Below are 23,302 nucleotides of genomic sequence, written 5' to 3' on the forward strand. Positions count from 1 at the left end.
TTGCTAGAAATCTCTTAATGCACCAAAGTGGAGAGGTGTGTGTGTTTTTTATTAAAATGTTACACTCTATAAATCTGAGCAGTGGGGAGGACACAGGTGGCCCTGGGGCTCAGCTGACTGCACTGTCATTTCTAACTCTGGGAAGGTCTATGTGTCTGTCCTCTCACCCATCACAGCATCAGCACAGCCACAGCCTGTCTCCATCCCAGACTCACCATGCCTGTGGAGGCTCTGCATTTGCTTCAGTGCTGCTGTTGTTGCTGCTGTTGGGTTTATTCCCTCCTTTTTTTGTTGTTCTGATCTTTCAGTCCCCAAAGATCACAAGTCACACTGAGCCGTTGCTCCTGCCTTGATAGTGGGTTTCCTGAAGATGTCACACAGAATCATTGAGGTTAAAAAGATCATCGAGTTCACCCACTAACTGCTGAGTCCACCACTAAACCATGTCCCTCAGCACCACATCCACACATCTTTTAAATTACCCCCAGGAATGGTGGCTCCACTGCTTCCCTGAGCAGCCTGTTAGTGTCATTCAGATACTTCAGACTTTCTCAGGGACTTTCTCTCGAGTCTTAGCTGCAGTTGTGTCCCCGTGAGAAAGCGTCATGGATGGATGATCCCAAAAAGCTGAAGATGGCTGCTGAGCAGAGACCTGTCCCTGTGGCTGGGAAAGGTTGTTGGCCATGCAATCCAGAGCCTGGGTGCTTATCACCAGGGTTTCTGATTCAGAAATCTAAATCACAGTGGCCTGATTTCTGCAACAGCTGCTGCAGCTTTTACTCTGGCTCCAGGGAAAGCTGAAGAAGCTCAGGATGTGCAGAAACCCCAGCTACTTGTGTCCCTGTGTCTGTTAGGAGATGAGTACTTCTGACTGAAACTCTGGCTGAGCTGCTCACCTGGGAGGTGGCTGGTGTTGCTAAGCTGCTCACTGGTGAAAGGGACAGAGACCCACAGGACCTTGGAGCTCTTTCCCAGCCCGCAGTAAACAGCAGGTTTTTGTGGTTTAGTGTGAGTTGAGGCAATCATTTGGTTGAGACTCTTTGGTTGAGACTCTCTGCCTTAAGAGAAAGGTGCTTCCCTCAGAGTGCAATTTACAATAAATAAGCATCACCTTCGTGGGGTGAACATCCAGGAAACCCCTCGGCCTGCCTGTAAAATCTCTTGGATGCTTTCTATAAGAAAGAGCAACCCTCAGCCATCCTGTAGAGGGAATCTGCAACCCCTGTGAACCGATTCCCCTTAATTAAGTACGGCTCTGACACACCAGCCTTGATTGGATTTTTTTTGCCTTGATCGGATTTTTTCTGGGAGCTCAAAAAAAAAAAATCAAAATAACCCCCCCCCCAAAAAAAAAAAAAAACCACCCCAAGGAAAGCAGCGTTCCTGGAAGGCTTAACAAAATAAACAAGCAAACGAGTAACAGAAAAGAAAAGGTCATAGCTATGGTGCAGAAGGCTCAAAGAGCAGCATTAAGTCTCTGCTAGGGATCCTGTGCACTCGGAGGTGTGGCGGGGCCGGGAGCCCGAGTGCCGGGGCCGTGGGAGCCCGGGCCCCTGCCGCCGGGATCGTCCGGGGAGAAGGTGGCGGAGGCTCTGGAGTGTCCCGAGAGGAGAAGCCGTGCGAAGAAGCTGAGCATGTTATTCGCAAATTTTCCCCTTTTCCGTTCCGCTCCCTTTTCGGCACTTTTCTGCAAGGGATTTTTTCCGCGGCTTGCCTGAACTCTCTTCCCTCTCCTCCACCACAAAAAAAAAAAATGAGTTCCCCTTCATGTACCCGTTCCCGAATGAACCAGGTGAAGAAAGGGGCTTTTCCCCGACACTCCGAGCAGCGGGACGGTGCGAAGCCGCTGCTGTGGTCGCGGGACACGTGTGGGAGCGCAGCGCGGACGATCGCCGTCGGGGCCGGGAGCTCCGAGGCCATTGCCCTGAAGCGCTTCAACCGTGGTTAAATCGGTAGATTTTAGCGCAAATGATACGGAAAATAAGTTTGTGCATGGTGCACTGACCAACTGATGTGTTACTGTGATATCCGTGATTGGGATGTGGTTATAGCCAGGAATAAACCAAAATCAGAAGGGTTATTATACTTAGTAGTGAGACGGGAGTTGCTTTATTTGGGGAGATCCGTTCTTCTTTGGGTTAGGGATGTTTTTCGGGAGCTGCTTGGAGATTACAAGGAGAAAGGTGGAGTTGTATTTCTGTTTTCTTATACAAACGACCCAGGCGTAAATCCCAGTCAGAGGATAAGGCAGGGAGAGGAACAAACGAAATTCAGCGGGCGGGCTGTAACGGGGCCGGGGCTGAGCCCCTCCATCCCTGTGGTCCCGGGGCTCGGTGAGGAGCCGTCTCGGGCACTGCGAAGGGTCGAAGCTGGTGCGGATCTTCCGCGGCCTGGGTCGCCTTGCCCTGAGTGCTTCATATTTGTATGAGTATAAAAATCTCCAGGCTTCCCCTGGAGGGCTTTCCAGCCGCTCCCGGCAGCAGGCGGCAGCTGCTCATCCCAGGGATGCTGGAGGTGGGTCGGCGGGCTGGGGGCGAGCTCGCCTTCGCTCGGCCTCCCCGCCTGCCCCAGTGTGTCCCCATGTGTGTGTCCCCATCCCCCCTCCGCCGCTGCCGCCGCGGGCTGTCCCGGCTCTGCCCCGCTCGGAAAGGTCAGGAGGAGCCGCTCCCGCCGCGCTGACAGGTGCACCAACTGCCACTGGATGCCTTCTCCTCGGAGCCCCCTCCTCCCGACCTCTTTGTTTCGTGCTCAGGGCAAAGAGGACATTCCCAGGCCGGCTCACAGCCCCCCCCCCCCCTCCCCAAACCCCTCACCCCTGAGGAATTGCCTCCACCACGGGGCATCGTGGCCACGAAAGGTCACCTTGTGCTCGGCCCAGCGTGGGCACGGTGGGTCCTCCCCATCCAGTCCCCCCTCACCCGCACGCCGGGACGGCCGCGGTGGTACCCGGAGCGCGGAGCCGCATCCCTCGGGCTCGGCCGTTCCCACTCCGGGCGACCACGGCCGCTCGCCCGCCCTGCCGCCCGGGCAGCCTGCGAGCCGCTCTGCCTTCCCTGTCCGGGGCTTCTGATTCAAGCAAAAAATAGCCCCTGACCTCAGAGTCAGACCGGGCAAGGTCACATGCAAACGGAAAATATCGGGGAAATTAATAGCAAGTGGATTTTTCCCCGCAGGAAGGAATTTACAGATAGCCGCTAAAACTGCGGCGTAGTAAATATAGACACACACCCCGCGATCATGTTCAGGGGTACTTGGAAGCGGGACGAAGTGCGCGGCAGGGCTTTAACTCAGCCCAGCGCGACCGCCTAAAGACCGGGCCAAGGGCTGAGGGAGGCCTGAGACCCCCCAAGCGCGACCCGCGGAGTGGGGAGCGCGGAGTGCGGAGCGGGGAGCGGAGCAGGGAGCGCGGGGCCGCCCCTGCTCCGCCTTCCCATTGGCTTCCACGTAGTGGCGTCAGCCCCTCGAGCGCGATGCCAAAAGCAGTGATTTTTCCATGTTTTTCTGGGGAAGTGTGGGGGGGGGGAGGACGGGATGGAGGGGGCTGGGATGCTCCGGGGATCCCGGGGCGCCCCTCCGGCCCGGTCGCGTCTGGCCGGAATGGGCCCAGCTGCCCCATCTCCGTCCGTGGAGACTGAGGCTCTGTGCTGCCCGAGGCTCGAAGCGAGCGCGGCGCTTCCTGCAAAAGGAACAAAATTTATAAGGAAAAAAACAAAAAAGGAAAAAGGAAAAGCTAAAAATAATTTTTTAAAAAGAAATGAAAGAGGGAAAAGAAAAGAAAAGAAAAGAAAAGAAAAGAAAAGAAAAGAAAAGAAAAGAAAAGAAAAGAAAAGAAAAGAAAAGAAAAGAAAAGAAAAGAAAAGAAAAGAAAAGAAAAGAAAAGAAAAGAAAAGAAAAGAAAAGAAAAGAAAAGAAAAGAGAAAACCTTTAAAAAAAAGAAAAAGAAAGAAAAGGGAAGAAAAGCCCTCTGCTATAAAGGCTGAGTGGACCCCCGAGGCCCGGAGCGTCCCGCCGAGCCCGCCCGGCGCCGGTCGGCAGGGTCTCGCTGCCTCGGGGCCGTCCGAGCGGAGCGGCGCGGGCAGCCCCGACCCCCTCCCTGCACAGCGCGCCGGGGTACCCGCCTCGCCCCGGCCCCCACCCCTCCGGGCTCCCCCTGCACCCAGCACTCGAGGGAGTAAGCAGGTGCCAGGGTTTGGTGAAAATACACAGATTTGCAGACACGCGCGACTGTGCACACCTACGGACCCGTCCCCCGAACCGGGCCGGGGGGAGCGGGCCGCGGGCAGCCGGGAGAGAGCCTGCGGGAAGCAGAGCCTGGGAGTGGGTTTTGCCCCTCTGCCGAAGCCGCGGTGAGAGGCAGCGGGGGCACCGCGGGGGACGTGGGGAGGAGAGCTTTGCCCGCACAAACCCCGAGGCGCAGGGGTCACCCTGGCCCGGCTCAGAGCCTCCCCCTTCGCTTTCCCCGGGAAGGAGAGGAGCGAGTCAGCTCCAGTTCTGTGCAAGCTCCTCCGTGACGCGAGGAGCCGGCTTTAAAAACAGTCGGCATTGCCTATGTGTTGCACATACATTTATCGCCGAGGGCTGGAGAGCGGAGCTGCTGCCCGGCGCAGCCCAGGCCACACTGCGGTACCCGGCCGGCAGGTACCAGCGGGGCTGTCGTCACTCAAGCTCCTCTCCCGAAAGAAAGTTTCAACCTTCGTCTCACTGGAAAAACAACACAAAACAAAACAACCAGCCCCAAAAGTCTGGGGAGATTAGCATGAATATTTTTTCCCCTTTCTTCCCCCTAGCAGCGGTGTTATAAATAGGTCGCCTTCAGATCTCGCTCCGGTACAAAAGGAGCCCGCAGCTCTGAAGTGACCACACAAACCAACCCAACGGGGGACTAAAGTGGAGACAGTTTCCAAGAGCGGGACTCTGCCAAAGAGCCGGGAGGGAACGGTGGGAAAAATCCTCCCTCTTCTCCATCTCCTTCCACCCAGTGAAATGACCCCACTCCTTAAACCGAGGTATCTACTGTCCCACCGTCCGGAGGAAACACCTAGGGTGCTCCCCGGAGCGCCGGGAGGACGGTGGAGGCTCCGGGGGGGCACACACGGCCGGTGGCTGGGAAAGCAGAGAAGCTCGTTCCTGCCTCCCCCCTCCCGGCCCCCTGCGAGAGGGTCTCATCACGCCGCCCTCCCGCCTGCCCCGGGACCAGTGGGTACTTCTGCCTTTTCCCTGGCTGGGACACAAGCCGCAGGGTTTAAATCTCACGGGAACGCAGATTTTTGTGGGGTGTTTTTTTGTTGTTTTCGGGTTGGGTTTTTTTTTTTGCTGAAGAGACGGAGATGCAGGATCACTACCGCCGGGGTTTAGCGCCGGGTCCTCACCGGGAGGGATGCCCGCTCCTGCCCCGGTGGAAAGCAAAGGGCTTCTCGAAAACGAGCCAGGCAGGGCTGCCCTGGGTTGGTCCCCTCTCTCTGTGGCGTCGCCGGGAGGGGACATCTGGAGTCCCTCGGATCTGGAGAGCCGGGGCAATTCTCCCAGCAGCGATTTGCTCGGTGGGACCAGTTGGGTCCCGCAGCCCTGTGTGGAGATAAACCCTAGGGAGTGACTCCTTCCATAATCAATACGCTCGTACCTGAACGCGGTCTCGCTATAAAGCGCGAACACACACCGCTGCGGAACTGGCCGCAGATATTGCGACCCCTCCTTTTTTTTCCCTCCCGTCTTGGAGGCATTCGGTGCAGAGACCGGGCAAATTTGGGGTCACTCGGAGGGATAAGAAAACTGCGAGACCGGGGTTTCAAATGGTGCATCTGGCCCTTTCTGCCCCATCCTCGCCGCCGCGGGCGGGGATGCTCCCCTCGCCCCGATATCCTCCCGGAGGAGGAGCAGTGGGACCCCCACCTCCGGCGGGACACGGCCGCGCCGCGCAGCGCCGTCTCCTCCTTCAACGGGGAGCTGCAGGCTCCCTGACTGCTTTTAATATTCACAAAGCTTCGCTCTCAGCTAACGAGGGCTGGGGGAATCCCCTGTCAAAGTCGCTGAAAGGACTTCACGTAAAACCCAACGTAGCCAAAAGAAAACCATCGAGAAAAGCGATTCCCAGCTTCTTCCCACCCCTCCCCGCGCCACATCGCCAGGTCTTTGCGAACACCCTTTCCCCCGGTAACGATTCCCGAATTAACCTCCTTCTTCCAGGGACATAAATTGGTCGTTAGAGAGAGGAGTTTATTGCGGTCCCTTCCGCGGGGCTGCGGATTAGCTTTGATTGGGAAGTCATGGACTTTTCGTTACAATTGTTAATGCAAAGAAGGGGCTGGAGAAGCGACCGAGGCAGAAGGCGGGCGACCATCCCTCGGCACGGCCAAGCCGGAGCCCCTCCGTGAGCCTCTGGAAAGAACCCAAACAAAACCAAAACAAACAAACAAAAAACAACCCAGAAGCCAACCTATACCTATATATTTATTTTAAACCATCTCCTGTTCGATCCCGGAATCTCTCTCTTTTAGGTATTTATGCTTGCTTTTATTTAACTTTGCCGACCAGAACTCCCGAGGCCGAGTATTAACGCGGCATTAGCTGTCCTCTCATCGTTTGTTTTAGCCTGTTTCTTCCTCTGTCAAAATAATTGCTAGGGAAGCAACTCCCATATTTTAACGCGCTCACATCTCTCCCATCCCCCCCGCCCCGCATAATACTCTCTTCCATCAGCCCGGCTGCTGGTCCGCTGCGGCGGAGATGGGGATGCGCGATTCGGGCGCAGCCGGTACCCGCAGCGCCCTGATTCCCCTCTGGCCACCTCAAAGTGGTTTTTCGAGAGACGTTCATGCGTTGAATTGGTTTACTTTTAATTAAGTGGTGGATTGGGAAAGTAGGGGGTGGGGTGGTGCTGGTGGGGGGAAAGTTTGGGAGGGGGGAAAGAAACGAGGAGGAAAATAATTAAGTGAAGTAATGAGAAGAAGGAGGAAAGTGAAGCCTCTGAAAAGTTTTTTGGAGCAGAAAGCTGAGCGAGGCCGGCGCTGCTCTGAGGGAGACTGGCAAAATGGTTTGAAATCTAGGAAATGGATCGATCTCTGACTGGTTTTAATGACAATCTTGCTAGAAATGCTTTCTGCATCTGGGAGGTGAGGGGAGGGGGAGGCTGTTCTTGTCAGATCCGAGCTATTGCAAACGGTGGTGCTGGTTTTGCGTCTGGAGCAAAGTCCTGGGGGGACTGGAGCCGTCGTCCCGGGGGCTGCACCCCAGCCCTGCCGCCCTGTTCTCCCCCCTCCCCAAATCGCATCCCGCTTCCCCCTCCAGCACTCAGATCCACAAAAAATGAAAGCCACGAGTATCCCCTCGTCTTCACGGGGGGAAAGAAGCCGGGGGGAGAGGGAAGGACACACGGGCTGGCCCCGGGGAGAGCCCGTTGGGAGCCCAGAACCGATGCCGGTGCCTCCCCTCCCCACCCGCAGCCTGGTCCGCCGCGGCCCGTGCTCCCGAAGGGGTTAAGGAGCCTTTTCTTTTCTTTTCTTTTCTTTTCTTTTCTTTTCTTTTCTTTTCTTTTCTTTTCTTTTCTTTTCTTTTCTTTTCTTTTCTTTTCTTTTCTTTTCTTTTCTTTTCTTTTCTTTTCTTTTCTTTTCTTTTCTCTCTTCCTCCATTTCTTTTTCTCTTTTTCTTTTTTATGTTATTTCATTTTCCTTTCCTTTCCTTTCCTTTCCTTTCCTTTCCTTTCCTTTCCTTTCCTTTCCTTTCCTTTCCTTTCCTTTCCTTTCCTTTCCTTTCCTTTCCCTTCATTTCCTTCTTGTCTTTTCCTTCTTTCCTTTTCTAAAGAACTGTGTAATATCTTTATTACTGAAAACTTCAAGGTAAGCGAGCAATAGAAACCAGATGTGGGGATGGGAAGAAGGCCGGGTAAGAGTAAGCTTGAGGGGCAACAGGAGTTAGCCGGGGGAGGAGGGGAATCAGGTTGAATGGCGGGAGAAGGGAGACGACGGAAGGTGAGTATTGATTTATTTTTAAGCCCTTTTTGGGTTGCAACTGACCCCTCAAACCAAAAAAGGCTCCCGCCAGCTTCTGTCGCTTTGCAAACTCACCCCTGGCAGTCCCCGAAGCCGGGGCCAAGTTTGTGTTGCGAGCCTGACAAAATCCCTCCCTGCTGCCCTCCCGCTTGTGATCCGATTGTTGTACACCTGGAGAGAACACAGGTTTTTAGAGGTAAATAAAGAACAACCATCATAAACGTGGGGCCAGACGCCGATGAGAGCTCGTCTTGGCCATGTGCTGGGCGACCACGGCAGCGCCGTGCCCGAGGCGGCCAATGGCTCACGGCAGCAGTGGGAGAGGTGCCGGCCCTGGAGGGGTTAATGGGGGGAGGCTTAAAGCTGCGGGGAAAATCCGTACTGCCTTTAATGCCGGCGGGGAGAAGGGGGGTGCGGAGGCGGGGGTCCCCGCAGCGGGGACAAGGAGCGGCGCCGAGGGCCGGGGCGAGCCGAGCGCCTCATCCCCGTTAAAGCGTCCGCGGTGCTCCCTCCTGCGCGGTCCCGCATCGATCCCTCCCGTGGCATCTGGGTGATTTTCTTTTCTTTTCTTTTTTTTTTTTTTTTTTTTTTTAATAATAAGGCCTTTTTGGGGCCGTTTTGGGTTGTGGGTTTGGGTATTTTTAAACGCAAAAGATATGACCACCCTCCCTCTTTGTTTCCACACCCCCCCGTACACATCCAATCCCCCCCCCCCCTTTCCTGGGCCCCCTCCCCTCCACTGTCATCATCTACATATTAATTGGGGGAGAGGTCTCTCTTTTTTTTTCTCCTCTTTTTCTTTTTCCTTTTTTCCCTATGTGTGGGGGGAAGTGGGAGAAGAACCTCTTTAGCTTGTAGATAGTTTGGAGGAAGAGACGGAGGGCAAGCGTGTGTGTGTGTGAGAGAGAGAGGGAGGGAGGGAAAGAAAAAAAACCCTTTTACTGTGCGAGATCTTAAGGGGGTTTGGAGATCTGGTCGGCTTTCAGGAACATCTGAATCCTCTTAGAGCTCCCTGGCCCAGCTGTGACTGTGTGTGTGTGTGTATGCGAGAGCGAGAGGGAAAGAGAGGTTCCTGGTGCCCCTCCAAGCGCATTAAGGACACTCGGGCCTTTTAATTTTAGGAATGAATGCTGATACTTGTGTTTCTTATTGTGATCCGGCTGCCATGGATTCCTACTACAACGCAGCCTCCCAGGGCACAGAAGGCTCCTCGCCTTTTAGGGCATTTCAAGCAAGTGACAAGTTCAGCCCTACTTTCCTGGCCAGCAAAGGACAAGGCTTTGGTGACAGCAGCACGAAGTGCCGGAGCCGCTACAGCCAGCAGGAATGTCAGTCCCTGGATGGCAGCGGGCAGGCTCCCGGCCCCGCCGGGGCTCCAGCCTCCTTTAACAAATACCCGCCGCAGCAGCAGCACCTCTATATGCAACGAGGCCCCTGCAAAACCCCCCCGGAGAGCAACATCAAGCTGCAAGAGAACAGTGGCCACAACGGAGCTTTGCAGGTCTCCTGTTACGGTGAGTGGTGGGGGAAGCACCGGGAGGAGGCGGTGGAACGTGTTGGGGGGCGGGCGGGGGGGGGAACCAGAGAGAGACGCCCGGGGCTGAAAAGGGCCTGTCGGGGACGGTGGGGGGGTGAAGGAGGGGGGTGGCTGCCCGGCTGGACAAGTCCTCCCGGGGTCAAGGAGACCTTGACCGGCTCCGCCGTGGCCGCGGGCAGCCCCATCCCGCCGCCGCTACGCGGGGCTGGGGTCCTTGTCCTGCCCCCCCATAGCTTTATTCCCAGACGGGTCTGGGCTTTGCGTTTCCCCTCCGGGGAAGTCACATTTTCCCCCACCCTGTTACGTTTTGCGGTGATTTGAAGGGTAATTTCTTGAGCGGCGCCGGTGCGCTCCCTGGGAGCGCTGAGCTCCTGAGAACGCAGAAACCCGCGGTAAACAGGGGCAGAAAGAGCGCCCGCACCGCCAGGATGCGCAGAATATTCTCTACCGGGGCTCTGTTTCAGAGGAAGACTTTCTGGAAAATTGCATCGACATTTTCGCTTTCCGCTGTTAACTGTCTTTCCTACTTTCTTGTCTCGCACTTTCTCCCCTGATCGCCACTCCCCTCTAATTGATTTCTGCCCGGCTTGCAGATAACCCACTCGCATCCTCTCCGCGGGTCATTAGCGACAATTAAGGCACTCCCTTGCGTTGGCGCTCGGCGGGACAGTCTGCAATGGGATCGTTTTTCCTGTCGTTTCCGACTGTGGCTTTAAAATTCTGTTTTTTTGGTGGAATCGAGGAGATTTGCGGGAGGGAGGGGAGGGGGAAGGCCAAAACCCAACCCCCCAAAACCCCAGCACCCCCACCTCAATTTAAAAAAAGAAAGCCAACAACCAAACAAATAAAACACTCACTTTTTATTTTTTTTTTTTCCTCGAAGAAGGAAAAGTGTAAACGGGTCTTTCTCTCCCTCCCAGTGATGGCGGAGAGGGCTGCCAGTGCCGGCGGGGAGGGGTGGTCGTGTCCCCGTCCGCCGGACCACCGTAACCACACCGGGCAGGGACAACGGGGTCTCAGGGGAGTCCCTAAATCAGGGCCTTCTCCCTGCCCATTTCCCAAACCCCGGCGTGCCGTCCATCACTCCCTGCGTGTAGCCAAGTCCCCGCACCCCTCCCTCCTTGTTCCCGGATCCAGCGGCCGCCTGGATCGCTCCCCGCTCCTCAGGTGAATCCCTTCCCGAGCAAAGAGTCCTCGGGAGGCAGCCGTGCCCAGGGACCGCAAACACAGCCCAGCTGCTCGTTCCCCGCCCGGACGGACAAGGGCCCGATCCTGTCTTCCCACCTCGGGCCGCGCTCTGTCTCTGTCCCCCCCCCGGGTGGCACAACCCCCCTCCCTCAGGTAACTCCTGCTGGGGCTGCTTTCGTCCTTCTTCTGGCCGGGGCTTAGTCGATAGCTTTCTCCGTCTCTTCCCCCGTCCGTTTCGCGCGGGTGGACAACCGAGGCCCGCTCCGCATCCGCGGGGCCTCCCGGGGCCCACGGCCAAGGGCAAGGTGAGACCGAGCGGCCCCGGCCGGGAGGGACCAGCTCCCCGCTCCTCCCGGGAGCCCCGGGCGCCCTTCGCGGCCGCCCTGCCCCGTCATCCTCTCCCCGGTGATCGTCTCTCTTGTTTCTGTGCGTTGCAAAGCCCAGGGCGCCGGCATAGCCCGTGGTGACACATTAGAACCTCCGCTAGAGCCACGCAAATGTATCGCCCTCCTTGACTCCGACAGGGTGTGTGTGGGGGTCCCTCAATTTATTTTCAAGCGAGGCTCTGGGTTTGAGTTCAGCGGGACGCGCGGCGAGACCCTCGTTGAGAACCCTTTGTGATGTGGCTACGGGCGATGCGCTGTAATAAGAGACACATGAATCCGCGGGGATAATTAATGGCAATAATAATAACGATTAACGATTGAAGAGAGAAACTCGCTAATAACAGCCAGATCAGGGCTGCGCAGAGTGACTGCAGCAGCAGCAGCAGGAGCCTCTCGCCTTCTCCCAAACGGCTAAAGAGCCACTCCCGGCTAAAGGGAACGGGGAATCACCGAGCCCGGGTAAATATCCTCGGCGTGCGTGACTGCCGTTCTTCTCCGCAACGGGCGTGGAGGCGGCCAGCAAACACCGCATGAAGGACGGGGAGAGCTCCTGGAGGGTTCGTTTCCCTGGGGAAGCCGGGGTGGGGGGGATGTGGCTGCCCCGGCCGAGCCTCCACTGTTGCTCCGGTGCCGGTCCCGCAGGGTGCGATGCGCAGTGGGAGAAGGAGCGCGGCGGCAACGGGGACCGATACCTCCCCGCGTTCCCGGGTGCCCGGAGCTGAGGAGGATGGGAGTGGTGGGATGCTATGTCTCGATCTAAAAAAAAACCCAAAAAACAATATTTCCCCCCTAAAAAAAAAAGGGGAAAAAAAACCCCGAAACAAGCACAAAAACCCCACCCGAGGCCCCCAAAACGGCTTCTCCCCCCACGCCCGGAGCTGCGTCCATCGAGGGGCACAGCGGGAGAGGGTGTTTGTGTCCGTCATGTGTGAGTTCCCCCCGCCTTTTAAAACATTTAATTTTAAGTCTTTAATAAACAAATCGTTTCGAGTTATAAAAAGCCCGTGCCTGCCATCTATTGCTCTCTGCTTCTATTTCGAGATCTCATCCCTTTCATCGCATTGTACGGATAAATATAGGCCCGGGAGAGCTGCGTCCGTAAATACACCGAGCGGCAGTCGCCGAAGTGCTGGCAAGCGCCGGTGGCACCGGGCGGCCCTGACTCTCGGGCGGGCTCTCTGTGGCACCTTCGGGGAGATGAGGGGGTCCCTCTGGCTCTGAGCGGGGGTCCTCCAGCCCCGGGAGGGGTCCTGGCGAGGCTTCCCGGCTCCGCTCGTCGATGGGGCCAGCGGCCTTGCAGAGTTTCCCTCCTCCATTCCCCCCGTCTCCCCGCCGTAAATAGGGGTACGGGTTATCCCGCAGACCGGCACCGGCTATTAAAGCCGAAATCTTAAATAAAAGCCTTCAGAACAGGTTATATATCTTGGCTTAGGAGGGAGGGAAAAAAGCTTTCGAATGATTTATGTGCTGCAGTGATCTGAGTTGCTATTTCTACTGCGTGGAGCTGGAGTAAGTTATATGTCTGGAAACATCTGTATGCGTATAGCCCTGTACCCACACAAATACGTTCGTCTGTTGCCGTCTAGAAATACGGGCTGGGGGGGGAAAAAATCCTTTAAGGAGAGAAGGCGAATGTGATGGGGATGTTTGCTCAAAGGAAACGGGCTTTCTGTAACGGAGGAAATTCTTTAAGCGCCGGGTTATGCAAATAACGACCATTTCTTTTATTTAGCGAGCAAATTAAAAAGTGCAGCCTAAAGCGCGTTATTAACAGAAGGGCGGAAAGCCGCCGCCGTAGGACTCGGAGGATCACTGCGTGCCTTTTTCTTTTTATTGACACTTTTAATGTATTTCTCCTCCTCCCCCTAATGTAATGTGAACTGCAGGCACGGCAGGAACCAGCTCGCCGGCGGTGTGTGTGTCCCTCCCGTCCCCGCCCCGGCCTCCCGTGAGAGGAGCTGCCTGCCAGGCGCTCGGGCTCCCCGCGGAGCCGCCCGGAGCCCCCGCCGATGGGCTTTGCCGCAGCCCGCCGTGCGCGGGCAGGGCCGGCGGCGTCTGCTCCCCGCTTCCCCCGCCCTTCCCCCGGCTCCAGCCGCAGCTCCGAGCCCGGGGCGGGAAGGGGGTACCTGGGGCCGTGTTCTTCGCCGCGGGACTCTCGCAGGGCGATGCCGTTCCCTCCGCACCGCTCCGGCGGTACAGGGAGCGTTACCGGGAACCGCGCCGACACCCGCCTGGGGGAGTGTGTGTGCGGGGGGTGGGCAGTCGCTGCCCCCTCGCCCGGCCGCGGGGTGCAGAGGGCTTTTGGGAGGGTTGTGGCCGTCCTGCGTCCCCTTTCCCTCTCCCTTCAGCTTTGATCTCGGCTCCTCTCCCGCGGCGAGGAACGGGACCCGGGCTGCGGGGAGCTGCTGCCCCTCTCATCCCAAGGGAGAGTACACACAGGGGGGAAGGGGGCGAGAAGGGAGGGACGGAGCGGCGGGGAGAAGCAGCGGGCGAGCGGGGCGGGGCCGGCCCGGGGCGGCGGGGGCGGCTCCTGCCCGGGGGCCTCGGGGCCATGGCTCGACCCGGCCTGGCTCGGCTCGGCTCGGCTGCTGGCCCCGGCGTGCTGCTGACGCCGCCCTGGCAATCGCCCTCTCTTTTCCACAATAGGGCCACCAGATCTGCCATTCACGGGCTCCGGCACCCTCCCAGGGAGGGGAGGGAGCTCCCTCGCCGGGAGTTTGGCTAAAGCCTCTGTTTGAACAGACACTGGGAGGTGCGGGATCGCCTCCGCGGAAAGCTGCGGGATTTCCTCGGGGAGCAGGACGCGAAGGTAGGGCTCACGCTCCTCACCCCGGCTGCGCTGGAGGATTTATTCGCGGCTCTTCCCAAAGGTGTTTTGCGCTTCTCTTGACTTGGACGGTGGATGTGGCTGCAAGGCTTTTTGATAGGATTCTTGACCCGAGCTGTTTATAACACTCCGTGTCGAAGGACCGGGAGCCTGCCTCCCTTCCCCCGTATTCCTGCCGCTCCCGCCTTGCAGGAGGATCTTTTTTTCCGCGCTTAGAGCTGTTTATTTTCGACTTGTCCGCTGCCGATCGGGATTAACTCCGCTGTAGCCCTACACTTTCTGCAGCGCCCGCTTGTAACCCCAGCGGGACGTTAGCAGCAAGGGTGCAGAAAGAGAGAAAGGAAGAGTCTTAAAACTTTTACGAGTCTTAATTTGTTTTGAAAGCGTCACAGTGCGAAGCAGCCGAGAAAAAAATACTGACTGGGGGAGGGGGCGGTGAGGGAGAGAGATTTGGAGATGCTTAACGCATCTTTTCCTCAGGCTTTGGTGTAGGAGTCCTATTAACAATATATGCTGATGCCAGATAGCGCGAAGGAGCCGTGTGTGTGTTATCTGGAGCTGCAGGCTGTTTATTTTGTGCAGCCTTTGGAGTGTACATGCAGTGCGGTTGCATGACTAACTGGCTGGAGTGATGATTCACTGGCTGCTTTATGGGTGACTGCTCAAAACAAGTTGTGAATCAAAAGAGATTTCTTTGGCTGTGGTTTCTAACCTCCCAAGTTTAAGGGGAGCTAATGTGCAGGCTTCAGTCCCTCAGATCGTCAAGATTTATGCCTTTTCCAAGCCCTGCCTTCAAAGCCATGATGAGTTTCCCTTTTAAGAGGGAGGTGGTGTCTAGGAGGCTTGGAGCCAAGGTCTGCTGCTAAAGGACATCTCCAGGCAAAGCCCTGTCCATTCGAGTCACTCAGTTCCAGGCTCTTCAGCCAGTTGCACTCTCTCGAGTCCTCGAGCAGCTTTTATTACCTAGTTCAGGGCATCTGGGTAGCTGTAGCACGTTTTGGGTAGAAGGTGTGATGCATCCCGTGGCAGTAAAGGACTTTTCTTCCCATTTTGCAACTGATGCTTGGAACCTGTGAGTGGCTTGTGCAAGGTGAGGCTTGCAGCTGCTCAGTGTCACCAGGGTGACCTTACCAGGGCCATGGCTCTGGCAGAGTCAGAGATACAGTCATTTAGGTTGGAAAATACCTTTAAGATCATCAAGTCCAGCTGTTAGAGGAGGCTCTCAGCAGGCTCGAGTAGGATTCTGCTGTCAGAGTTGGAAAACTCACAAAGTAGTAGTCCTGTGTTTGATTTTTGGGGGAGTCTGAACTTAGGTTTCCTGATAGCCACGTCATTATTTGGAGCAAGAAGCTGTAGCAATTGGTGTGTTCTATGCCCAGGTCTCTCAGTCTGCAAATCCACATTAATGGGCTTGTCTTTGAAAAGCAACTCATCATCGTGAGCAACCTACACGATATGAGTTGGTCACTGCTCTTCAGAAGATGCTGAGAAATGACTGCTCCAAAAGCTGTGTGTTGCTGAGGAATTCCTCCCACACATTTGGGAAACAAAAAAGTCCCCTCTCAGTTGCTAATCAGCGTGGAAAGCATAGGTCTGATGAATGTCCATGTAGAGACACTTTCCAAAGGGAAATAGTTGTGGGCTAGGAGCAGGTGAAGCAGTTAATGCAAGACCCCTGTGACTTGAGAAACATTTATTAAGAGATGAATGGGAACGCTTTGCATGAATAAAGTATAATTTACTATAGTTACATGTCTCTCAGCTGCCTGGACCTGTAAATGAAAGCTCACGAGTAAAGCAGGAAAGCTGCTTGCATATATTAAATGACTTCCACTCTGCTATCTGTGTAAGTTGAGGTGAATCAGTATTGTGAGACGTAGTGGTGACTCTGCATGGCCACGTTTTCGTTCACGCTCACGAGTCGTCTTTGTGTTTTGAACGCCACGTAAATAGACTTGATGTGAAAGGGCAACTGTAATCACCACTGTAATTCCAGGGCCATTTTTCAAGTGCAAGATAGATGGGTCAGTGAGGAAGAGGGGAAAGGGATGGAGCGAGGAGGGAACAGAGATGAATGAGATGAGGCAGGGGAAGAAGATGAGGAGCTGTCTTGGGTGGGCGATGAGCAGACTTGGCACTGTTAGGGAAGGTGGTCTGCAAGTGATTTTATGAACTATATAAGTATGAATGCACCAGCACCAAATTCTTTATCTCTCTGTTGAGAATAGCTGTGATTCAACACACAGTAGCTGCTATCTTCAAGTCTCAGCAGGATTTAGCCATGACAAGCTGAAATGTCATAAGCTGTGGTCTCTTCTTATCTGCATCGAAGACCATTACATCGCCTAACTCAGCAGTTAAGTGGCTCTTTACATCTGATAGGTGTAGCTTTGGGTGGGTTTTTTTGGTGAAGATGCAGTTTAAGGGTTTATCCTGTTGCAGTTAATCTGTTGTCTGAAAACAGATGGTTGAATCGGTGTTGTTTCTGAATGTACTCTTTATTGGCAAGAACTGTGGTTACTAGTTGTAAGGCAAGTGGGATTTTAGCTGGTGATGGTGCCTGGTTTTGTCACTGATAGACATGCTGCCTGCTGAAGCTGAGTGAAAACTCTGCGGTGCTTACAAAGATAGCAACCACCTTTATTCAGTACAAGGCTGAAAACACTACAAAACCAAAGATGAGGAGTCAACAGAAAGCCGAGGCCCATCAGGGAAGTGCTATCAGTGGGCAATCGGGAACCTGAGGAGGAGACAGAACAAACACTTTGGGCAGAGGGAAATAAAGGACACTTGTAATGTCTCAAAAATAACTAATATCTGACTGCTGTTGTGCTTAGGGAGATGAGGCTTTGTGTACAAGCACTGCTGCAGAAAAGAAATTCTCGTGTCCCCTCAGTTTTCCCCTGTAGCAGCAGCTGCCTCCTCAGGAGTGTGGGTACGTCTGAACCTCATTGATTCAGAGGCAGTGCTGGTGTCGGGGTAAAATGCAGTTTCCAAAGAAGGAAAGGGGAACTATATTCATTCTTTTGGTGCAAGAGGGGTCAGATGACAAAGATGATGCATATAACCTGTTCAGGAGCCGTGGGAAGAGAAAGGAATTCACACCAGAATCAAACCAAATCAAAACAAAGTTGTAAATTGTGTACAGGGAGAGAAGGCAGTATCAGGAATTTTCCCAGAAAGGGTTGAAAGCAGTTAGAGAGTGACTCTGTACTGGGACAGTACCCAGAGAGACCTGAGGCCCAGCTGCCAGACCCTGACTCCACGAGGTGCTGGGAAACATGAGTGACATGAGCCAGAAGATGTTTCACAAACCAAGGGAAATGGGAAAATGTTATTCAGCCTGAAACTTGATAGGAGGCCTGAGCCACAACTAGCTTTCTGAAAGAATAGGAAAGCACATCCCAGAGGAAACCAAAGGCTCAGCAGGGTACCAGCCTGCTGGTTGTGGGTGTGCCAGGCAGGGTTTGGGTCAACTGTAGGATTGACCATCCCCAGTGTGCGTGCATGAGCTCTGTCACATGAGCACAGGGATGCCCACAGCACTGGGCTTCTCCAGCACCAGCGTTGCTGCTCAAGAAAGGACCCCACAGGAGGCTGACACGTGTCTGTTGGAAAAGAGGATCCAGATGGGAGTCCTTGTTCACAGAGAAGAGTCTGAGGCCAACCCATGAGGCAGAAGTAGGCTCTGTAGCCTGGACTGCTGTGCTGTTCTTTGGTTCAGGAGACTTTGGGATATTCTGGAGCACCATGTGGTTCTTTTCCAGACTTCCCTGGCATAGTGCATGCCCAGACCTCATCCTGGAGCAGAGTCAGGAGCACAGCTGTGGCAAGGACCCATACCTGAGAGCTGAGAAGCACTGTGTTATAGACATAACCTGGCTTATCAAGATTTGGTCTGAACCTTCGTAAGCAGATTGGAGCCAGATATCAGTCTGAGCTAGACAGGACACAGCCAAATGCTAGAAGGCAAGAGGAAGAACAGACCCACCTAAATTGGCAAAGGACCTGCAGACATTTTGTGTTCCTCATGTCTCCAGATGCCAGTGAATACTTCCAAGATAAATAGCCCATGGACCAATTGCTAGACACTCAGGCAGATTGTGCAGGAGGCCAGGAACACTCCATGAAGCTGTGGGATTTATGGCAGAGCTTAAATATTTCATTTCAGCCCTTGAACAGACCTCAGAAAGCTGCTACTGGAGGAGAGAGAGAAGCTGGTTGCTTTATACAGGTATAAAGTCCTATTCTAGACAGAACAGTATTTCTACCCAGTTCATAACCACTTCAAGCTATTAGAAAAAGGCAATTATGCAGGATAGAGAGCAATGGGGGATTGGCTACAACATCAAACATGAGCACAACTGCTCAGTTAAGTGCAGCTCTGATGGGGAGGGGGAATATCTGCGAGAAGGGTTGTTATAAATATATGGCTAGTCAGGACACAGCCTCATAAAAATCCACTGAAAGCCCCAAACTCAACCCAGGAAACAGGGGGACCTGGAGCTGCACATGCAAAGCTGGGTGATGCTGGTTTGACATTAAGAGTTGTGGCTGTAGCAAGGTGCCCCGTGGTGCCCAGGGATGGATATTGATTTGGTGTTCAGAGAGTTCCTCTCTTCCCTTGTAGCCTTTAATTCATTTGCTTCTGGGAGAGGTACTTTGGTGGCTAGTTATACTGGAAATCCCCTTGGCCTTGGTGGCAAAAATGTGGGTTCTTGGTTGAACACCATTTTTGCCTCCGTTTGGCAGCGGGTCACTTCAGAGGGAGAGCTACGGAGGAAGCCAGGCAGCAAGACAGCAGGCAGATGCTCATTCAGGTACTGCGGTTGGTTGTTGAAATGAGACAGAGAGGGACAATGCAAAATGGAGCCAGCCCCATGGGTAGGAGGGAAGGCAGGGACTGTGGGAAGTGTCCTTGCTGGGGAGAAGTGCAGGCAGGAGACTGGATCGCTGTGATCTAGGAAAGTGCTCAGCGTGGTCAGGGTGGGAGATGAACTAACATTGGGCCTGTACATCACTGTGGTTGGGACGTGGTCAGTGAGCACCAGGGCTTTCATCCTGTGGCGTTTGCCTTTACGGACGTGGCTCATGTGAAAGAAAGAGGTTTGGGCGGTGTTTGTGGCGCCTGCCTCTGTGGGCAGGCCTCTGAGCTGTCTCCTTGAGCTTGTAAACAGTTCTTTGACCTCATCTGTTGTCCTGGTTAGAAAAACAGGCCAGAAAGAGCTTTGCTGTGCAATGTATTAATCAAAGGCTGCTTGTGCCTTACCATTAATAGATAATATCTGGGATGTGCCTCACTAGTCTCATTTTGGTTCTGCACAGTGGATATCTGGAGGCAGTGGATGGCTTTCGTGTTAGCACAAGTCCATAGCAAACTGTCGTGTGGGTCTCTGCCTGAAAGGTACCCCTCGCTCAAGAGAGCAACTGAGCAGCTATCAGAGAATCATAGAACCGTTATGGTTGGAAAAACCCTTTAAGCTCATAGAGTCCAACCCCTCCCCTTCACCCTGCCAAGCCCACCACTAACCCATGGCCCTCAGCACCTCAGCTCCACGGCTTTGCAATAGCTCCAGGGATGGGGACTCCCCCACCTCCCTGGGCAGCCTGGCAGAGGGGATGACAACCCGCTCAAGAAAAAATTTCTTCCTCAGGTCCAGTCTAAACCTCCCCTGGTGCAACTTGAGGCCCTTTTCTCTTGTCCTATCACTCGTTACTTGGGAGAAGAGATCAAGATATTGCCCAGCCAGTCCCTGCGTTATACCTGAGAGTATCCTGGCATATGGAAAGACCCTTTAGCAGGAGCTGATGATGTTTAACAAACAGACTGTCATGAGCTTGAGGATGCTAATCTGAACCCAGAACAAGGTGACCTATTGAAAAAGAGGTATAACAGTCACCCTGGGCAAACACTTAGCCAGAGGTGGTGAGGTGGCACTTCCCTGATGTGAGGGGAGGGAGCGTGGCACTGTCGGCCTGCCTGGCCATGCACAGCACTGATCCTGCTGCTGGAGACTCAGCTATGGCCTTGCCAGGGTTGCAAAAGGTCCACATGCTCCTCGTGAGAAGAGAAGGCTACCTTGATGGCTGGAGGAGAGTGGCTGGGAATTTTCAGAGCTGAAGGAGTTGTCATTGAACAGAGTTGGGGTGCCTGTGGGATGGGGACAGCACTGACGCTCTACTGGAAATTCACTTTTCCTTCATCTTGGTGGCAAAAGTTTGGGGTTGAGACCACAGCCACCAAAAGCTAGTTCTCCCAGCTTGTTCAAATGTCTTTTTTCGGGGGCAGACACCTCCCTCAGCAGGACAGCAAGAAAAGATTTAGACTGAATCCTTTTTTCTGTCATTCCTTCCGCAGTTTGTAGAAATGAAAATGCTTCTGCTTCATTCAGTAGATGTAGGTTTGCAAGAGAGGAGTTCAAGGAGCTAAAATTGTCCCTTGAAAAGGTTCCTGGTATCCAAACAAGGTGTGACTGAAAAAAAAACCCCAACAAGCCTCATTTGGCAACTGTGCATGCTCTTGAGTATAGGCTGTCTTCAGAGGAGCAGGGTGAAAGCTCTCTGGTCATGGTGGGAAAGCTTGGAATTTAAAGATGAAATGTTGCATAGGAGATGGGGAAATAAAACAATGGGTGATGAGTATTCATGAGAGCTCATTATACCCGAAACACTCAAGAGGTTCTGAGATTTCCTTACGGTGGCAAAACCATTGGACATTTTGAGGTTGCAAAATCTTTAGTCAAGCCAAGAGAGAACTGGTTTTGAGAAAAATGCAGGCAGATGATGGAAAATTCCGAGAGGAAATGGGATGCATTTCTTGCATGTGTTGTATTTCAAAAGTGAGTCCTCAAAGATGAGGAGGAATCCTACTCAGCAATGTCTCCTGGGGACCGTGCTGCCATTCATCGCTGTTGATGCTGTTGGGCCTTTGCCTGAGATGGAATCTGCCAGACAATATTTGTTGGTAGCTATGGGTTTCTTTAGAAGATGACCTGAAGCTTACCCAAAAAGGAACCAAGAGGCTGTGCTTGCAACCAAGCTTCTAAGGGATGAATTTTTCACCATATTTGGGGACCTAGACATGAAGAGCATGCGATAAGGCAGAGACTTTGAGGCCAAAGTCTTTCAGCAGGTTTCTCAGGTGCTGGTAAATGTAGTAGGGGGAGGTACCTATTGTCCTGTGGATGGTGGAGAGGGAAAGCTTGGGTGGTGCTCAGAGGAGGCACTGAGCCAACAGCAATGACACTTGGCCAAGATGCACCCATTTGCACTGCTGGGTCCACAGTGCTGTTCCCCAAGACCTTGATATCTGCCTGCCCCATGTCAGCATCTGAGAGGCCTTAATGTGTCTTGCACGGCACCAGAAACCTGTGAGTGGACAACTGAATCCCCTCCCCAGATACATGAGAATGATAAAAGGACCAGGATTAATACAGCCTTTTGTCTGTTCTGTTGCTTACAATGACTTTCAGAGGAGCAGAAAGTACAGTCTGACTCCAGTTCTCCTTCTTGGGCATCAGCCAGGAAACACAGCACACTCCTTGCGAGGAGTTCATCAGTTTGGGCCATTTGGTATGCACAGGGCTGGCCTTTCTGGCCTCAGCAGAAACCGAGTGGAACAGCTCAGGTTTTTCTAGAGGAAAACAACTGCAAGTATTGCCTCAGGCAACAGGCCCATTTTCTGATGTAGGCTTATGTGTAGAAACCCGTCTGATTCCTCATCTCATGGAGACAGAGATTAGGAACCCAAAGCAGATCAACCATGGTGTGTCGCAGTGACCACAGACTTGCACTAACACTTAAAGAAGCCAGTGGGTCCTGGCCCAAAGGGGAGTTATGAGGGGAACTGAGTGGGTCCTGAAAACCAAGAACACAGCTGGGGATGTTGAATCTGACAGAAAGGAGTTCCTTACTGGGGAAAAATAGAGAATGGCCTGATTTTGTTAAAACCAAAAACTATGCTGAGAACTCCCTGTCAGGGAGTTGAAAGGAAAGGGAGCAGCAGCTGAAACCTGCAGTGGCATCCCAGTGGGAGCAGAGTCAGCCTGAGCTGACTCTATGGAAATGGCCTGATGGGAAAACGCAATGCAAACCTGTCAATAGTTCAACTGATTGCTCTGATGGTCTTCCTCCCAAAATGTCTGGAATGAAGCAGGTCCATGGGTCTGGGTCCTGCTGGCAGGAGGCTGAGCAGGGAATGGTTGTGCCAACCTGGTGGTGGTGAGCCAAGCAGTACCCTTTTGCTCATCCCTGTGCCAGAAGTACTGACGCAGCAGTGTGAGTACAGGCAAGCTGACAAAACCAGCAGCAGAAGACACCAAAGGCTGCTCAAAACACACTCCAGAGCAGGCTGGAGCAGGGGGAGGATGTCCCCTGTCACCTCTGCCTGGAGCGGGGGACAGGGGTGACAGGGGCTCCAGCAGCACAGTGAGGATGGCAGCCCCATGGAGGGCTATCTCTCCTTGCTCCTCACCCTGTCATGCCCTGAGCAAAGGGCCACAGCTTTCCCGGGCTGGCAGCTCTGCTCCACAGCCCCCAACCCCAAATTCAACTCCCCTGGCAGAGTTTTCTCCTGGGGGCAAGAGCCATTAAATGAAGAGATGACACACTGGTTGATAATAACCTACAGAGCTTCTTAGCGCAGCGCCCGAATGTCACAGTCCGTCAGCTGACGGGAGGTGGAGCACCAAAGTTTTCTGTTCCATTTGTCAGATCGTGTTCTTCACAAAGTCACACACACACACATCCCTCTCAGCTGGGAGTTTAGGAAGGAGTTACTTACAGAGGAAGGTTATTTACTCCAGTGTGTAATACAGTTGGAAGGAAGTTGGACTGTGTATAGCAGTCGTGCTATCCCTGTTCATAAGCCTCAGCTTCACCAGCTGTAGGAGGTGTCACTGGGGAAGAATGGTGTGATTTAAGGCAATTCAGGAAGCTGCAGCTTTGCTTTGGAAAACAAGGCATGAGCTGCAAACAGAGTCCCTGGTTTCAGCAAATCTCTCAGTACTGGCAGGCACAGCACAGGGACTCTCTGACCCCTTCTTCAGGGTGGAAAGCACCCACAGTTTCCTCCAGCACTAAAACCTTGGCTCTGAAGCCCTGGCTTGTTGGAAACCTCGGCCCCATAACCGTGTTCACTGAAGGGTTTTGTAGTTTGGAGCCCCATTATTTACATCTGGCTGTATCACTTGCCCTCAGAGCCTTTTGAGCAGAATGAATTGCAGCAGAAATCACATGTTCCCATACAGACCTGTTTGCCTCTTGTGAAGCCTGCAAGGTCACGAGCCAAGTCGAGGATGGGATAATAGGTCTGAGAGGACAGCGTGTGGGAAGCCTAGACTGAGATGAGAAGGCATCCCACTGCATTCCCCAGCACTTC

General features: G+C 53.9%; 1 protein-coding gene across 1 annotated transcript in view; it reads left to right on the forward strand.

The window, feature by feature from the left end:
• Positions 1 to 9,108: 9,108 nt before the first annotated feature.
• Positions 9,109 to 23,302, forward strand: part of ALX4 (ALX homeobox 4) — a 39,055-nt gene continuing 24,861 nt past the window's right edge. The window contains exon 1 of the mRNA XM_061998543.1: positions 9,109 to 9,499. Within this exon, the coding sequence (XP_061854527.1) occupies positions 9,109 to 9,499 (391 nt within the window). The remainder of the gene's footprint in view (positions 9,500 to 23,302) is intronic.

This window comes from Colius striatus, chromosome 6 (assembly GCF_028858725.1).
Source record: "Colius striatus isolate bColStr4 chromosome 6, bColStr4.1.hap1, whole genome shotgun sequence".
In the NCBI taxonomy this organism is placed as follows: domain Eukaryota; kingdom Metazoa; phylum Chordata; class Aves; order Coliiformes; family Coliidae; genus Colius; species Colius striatus.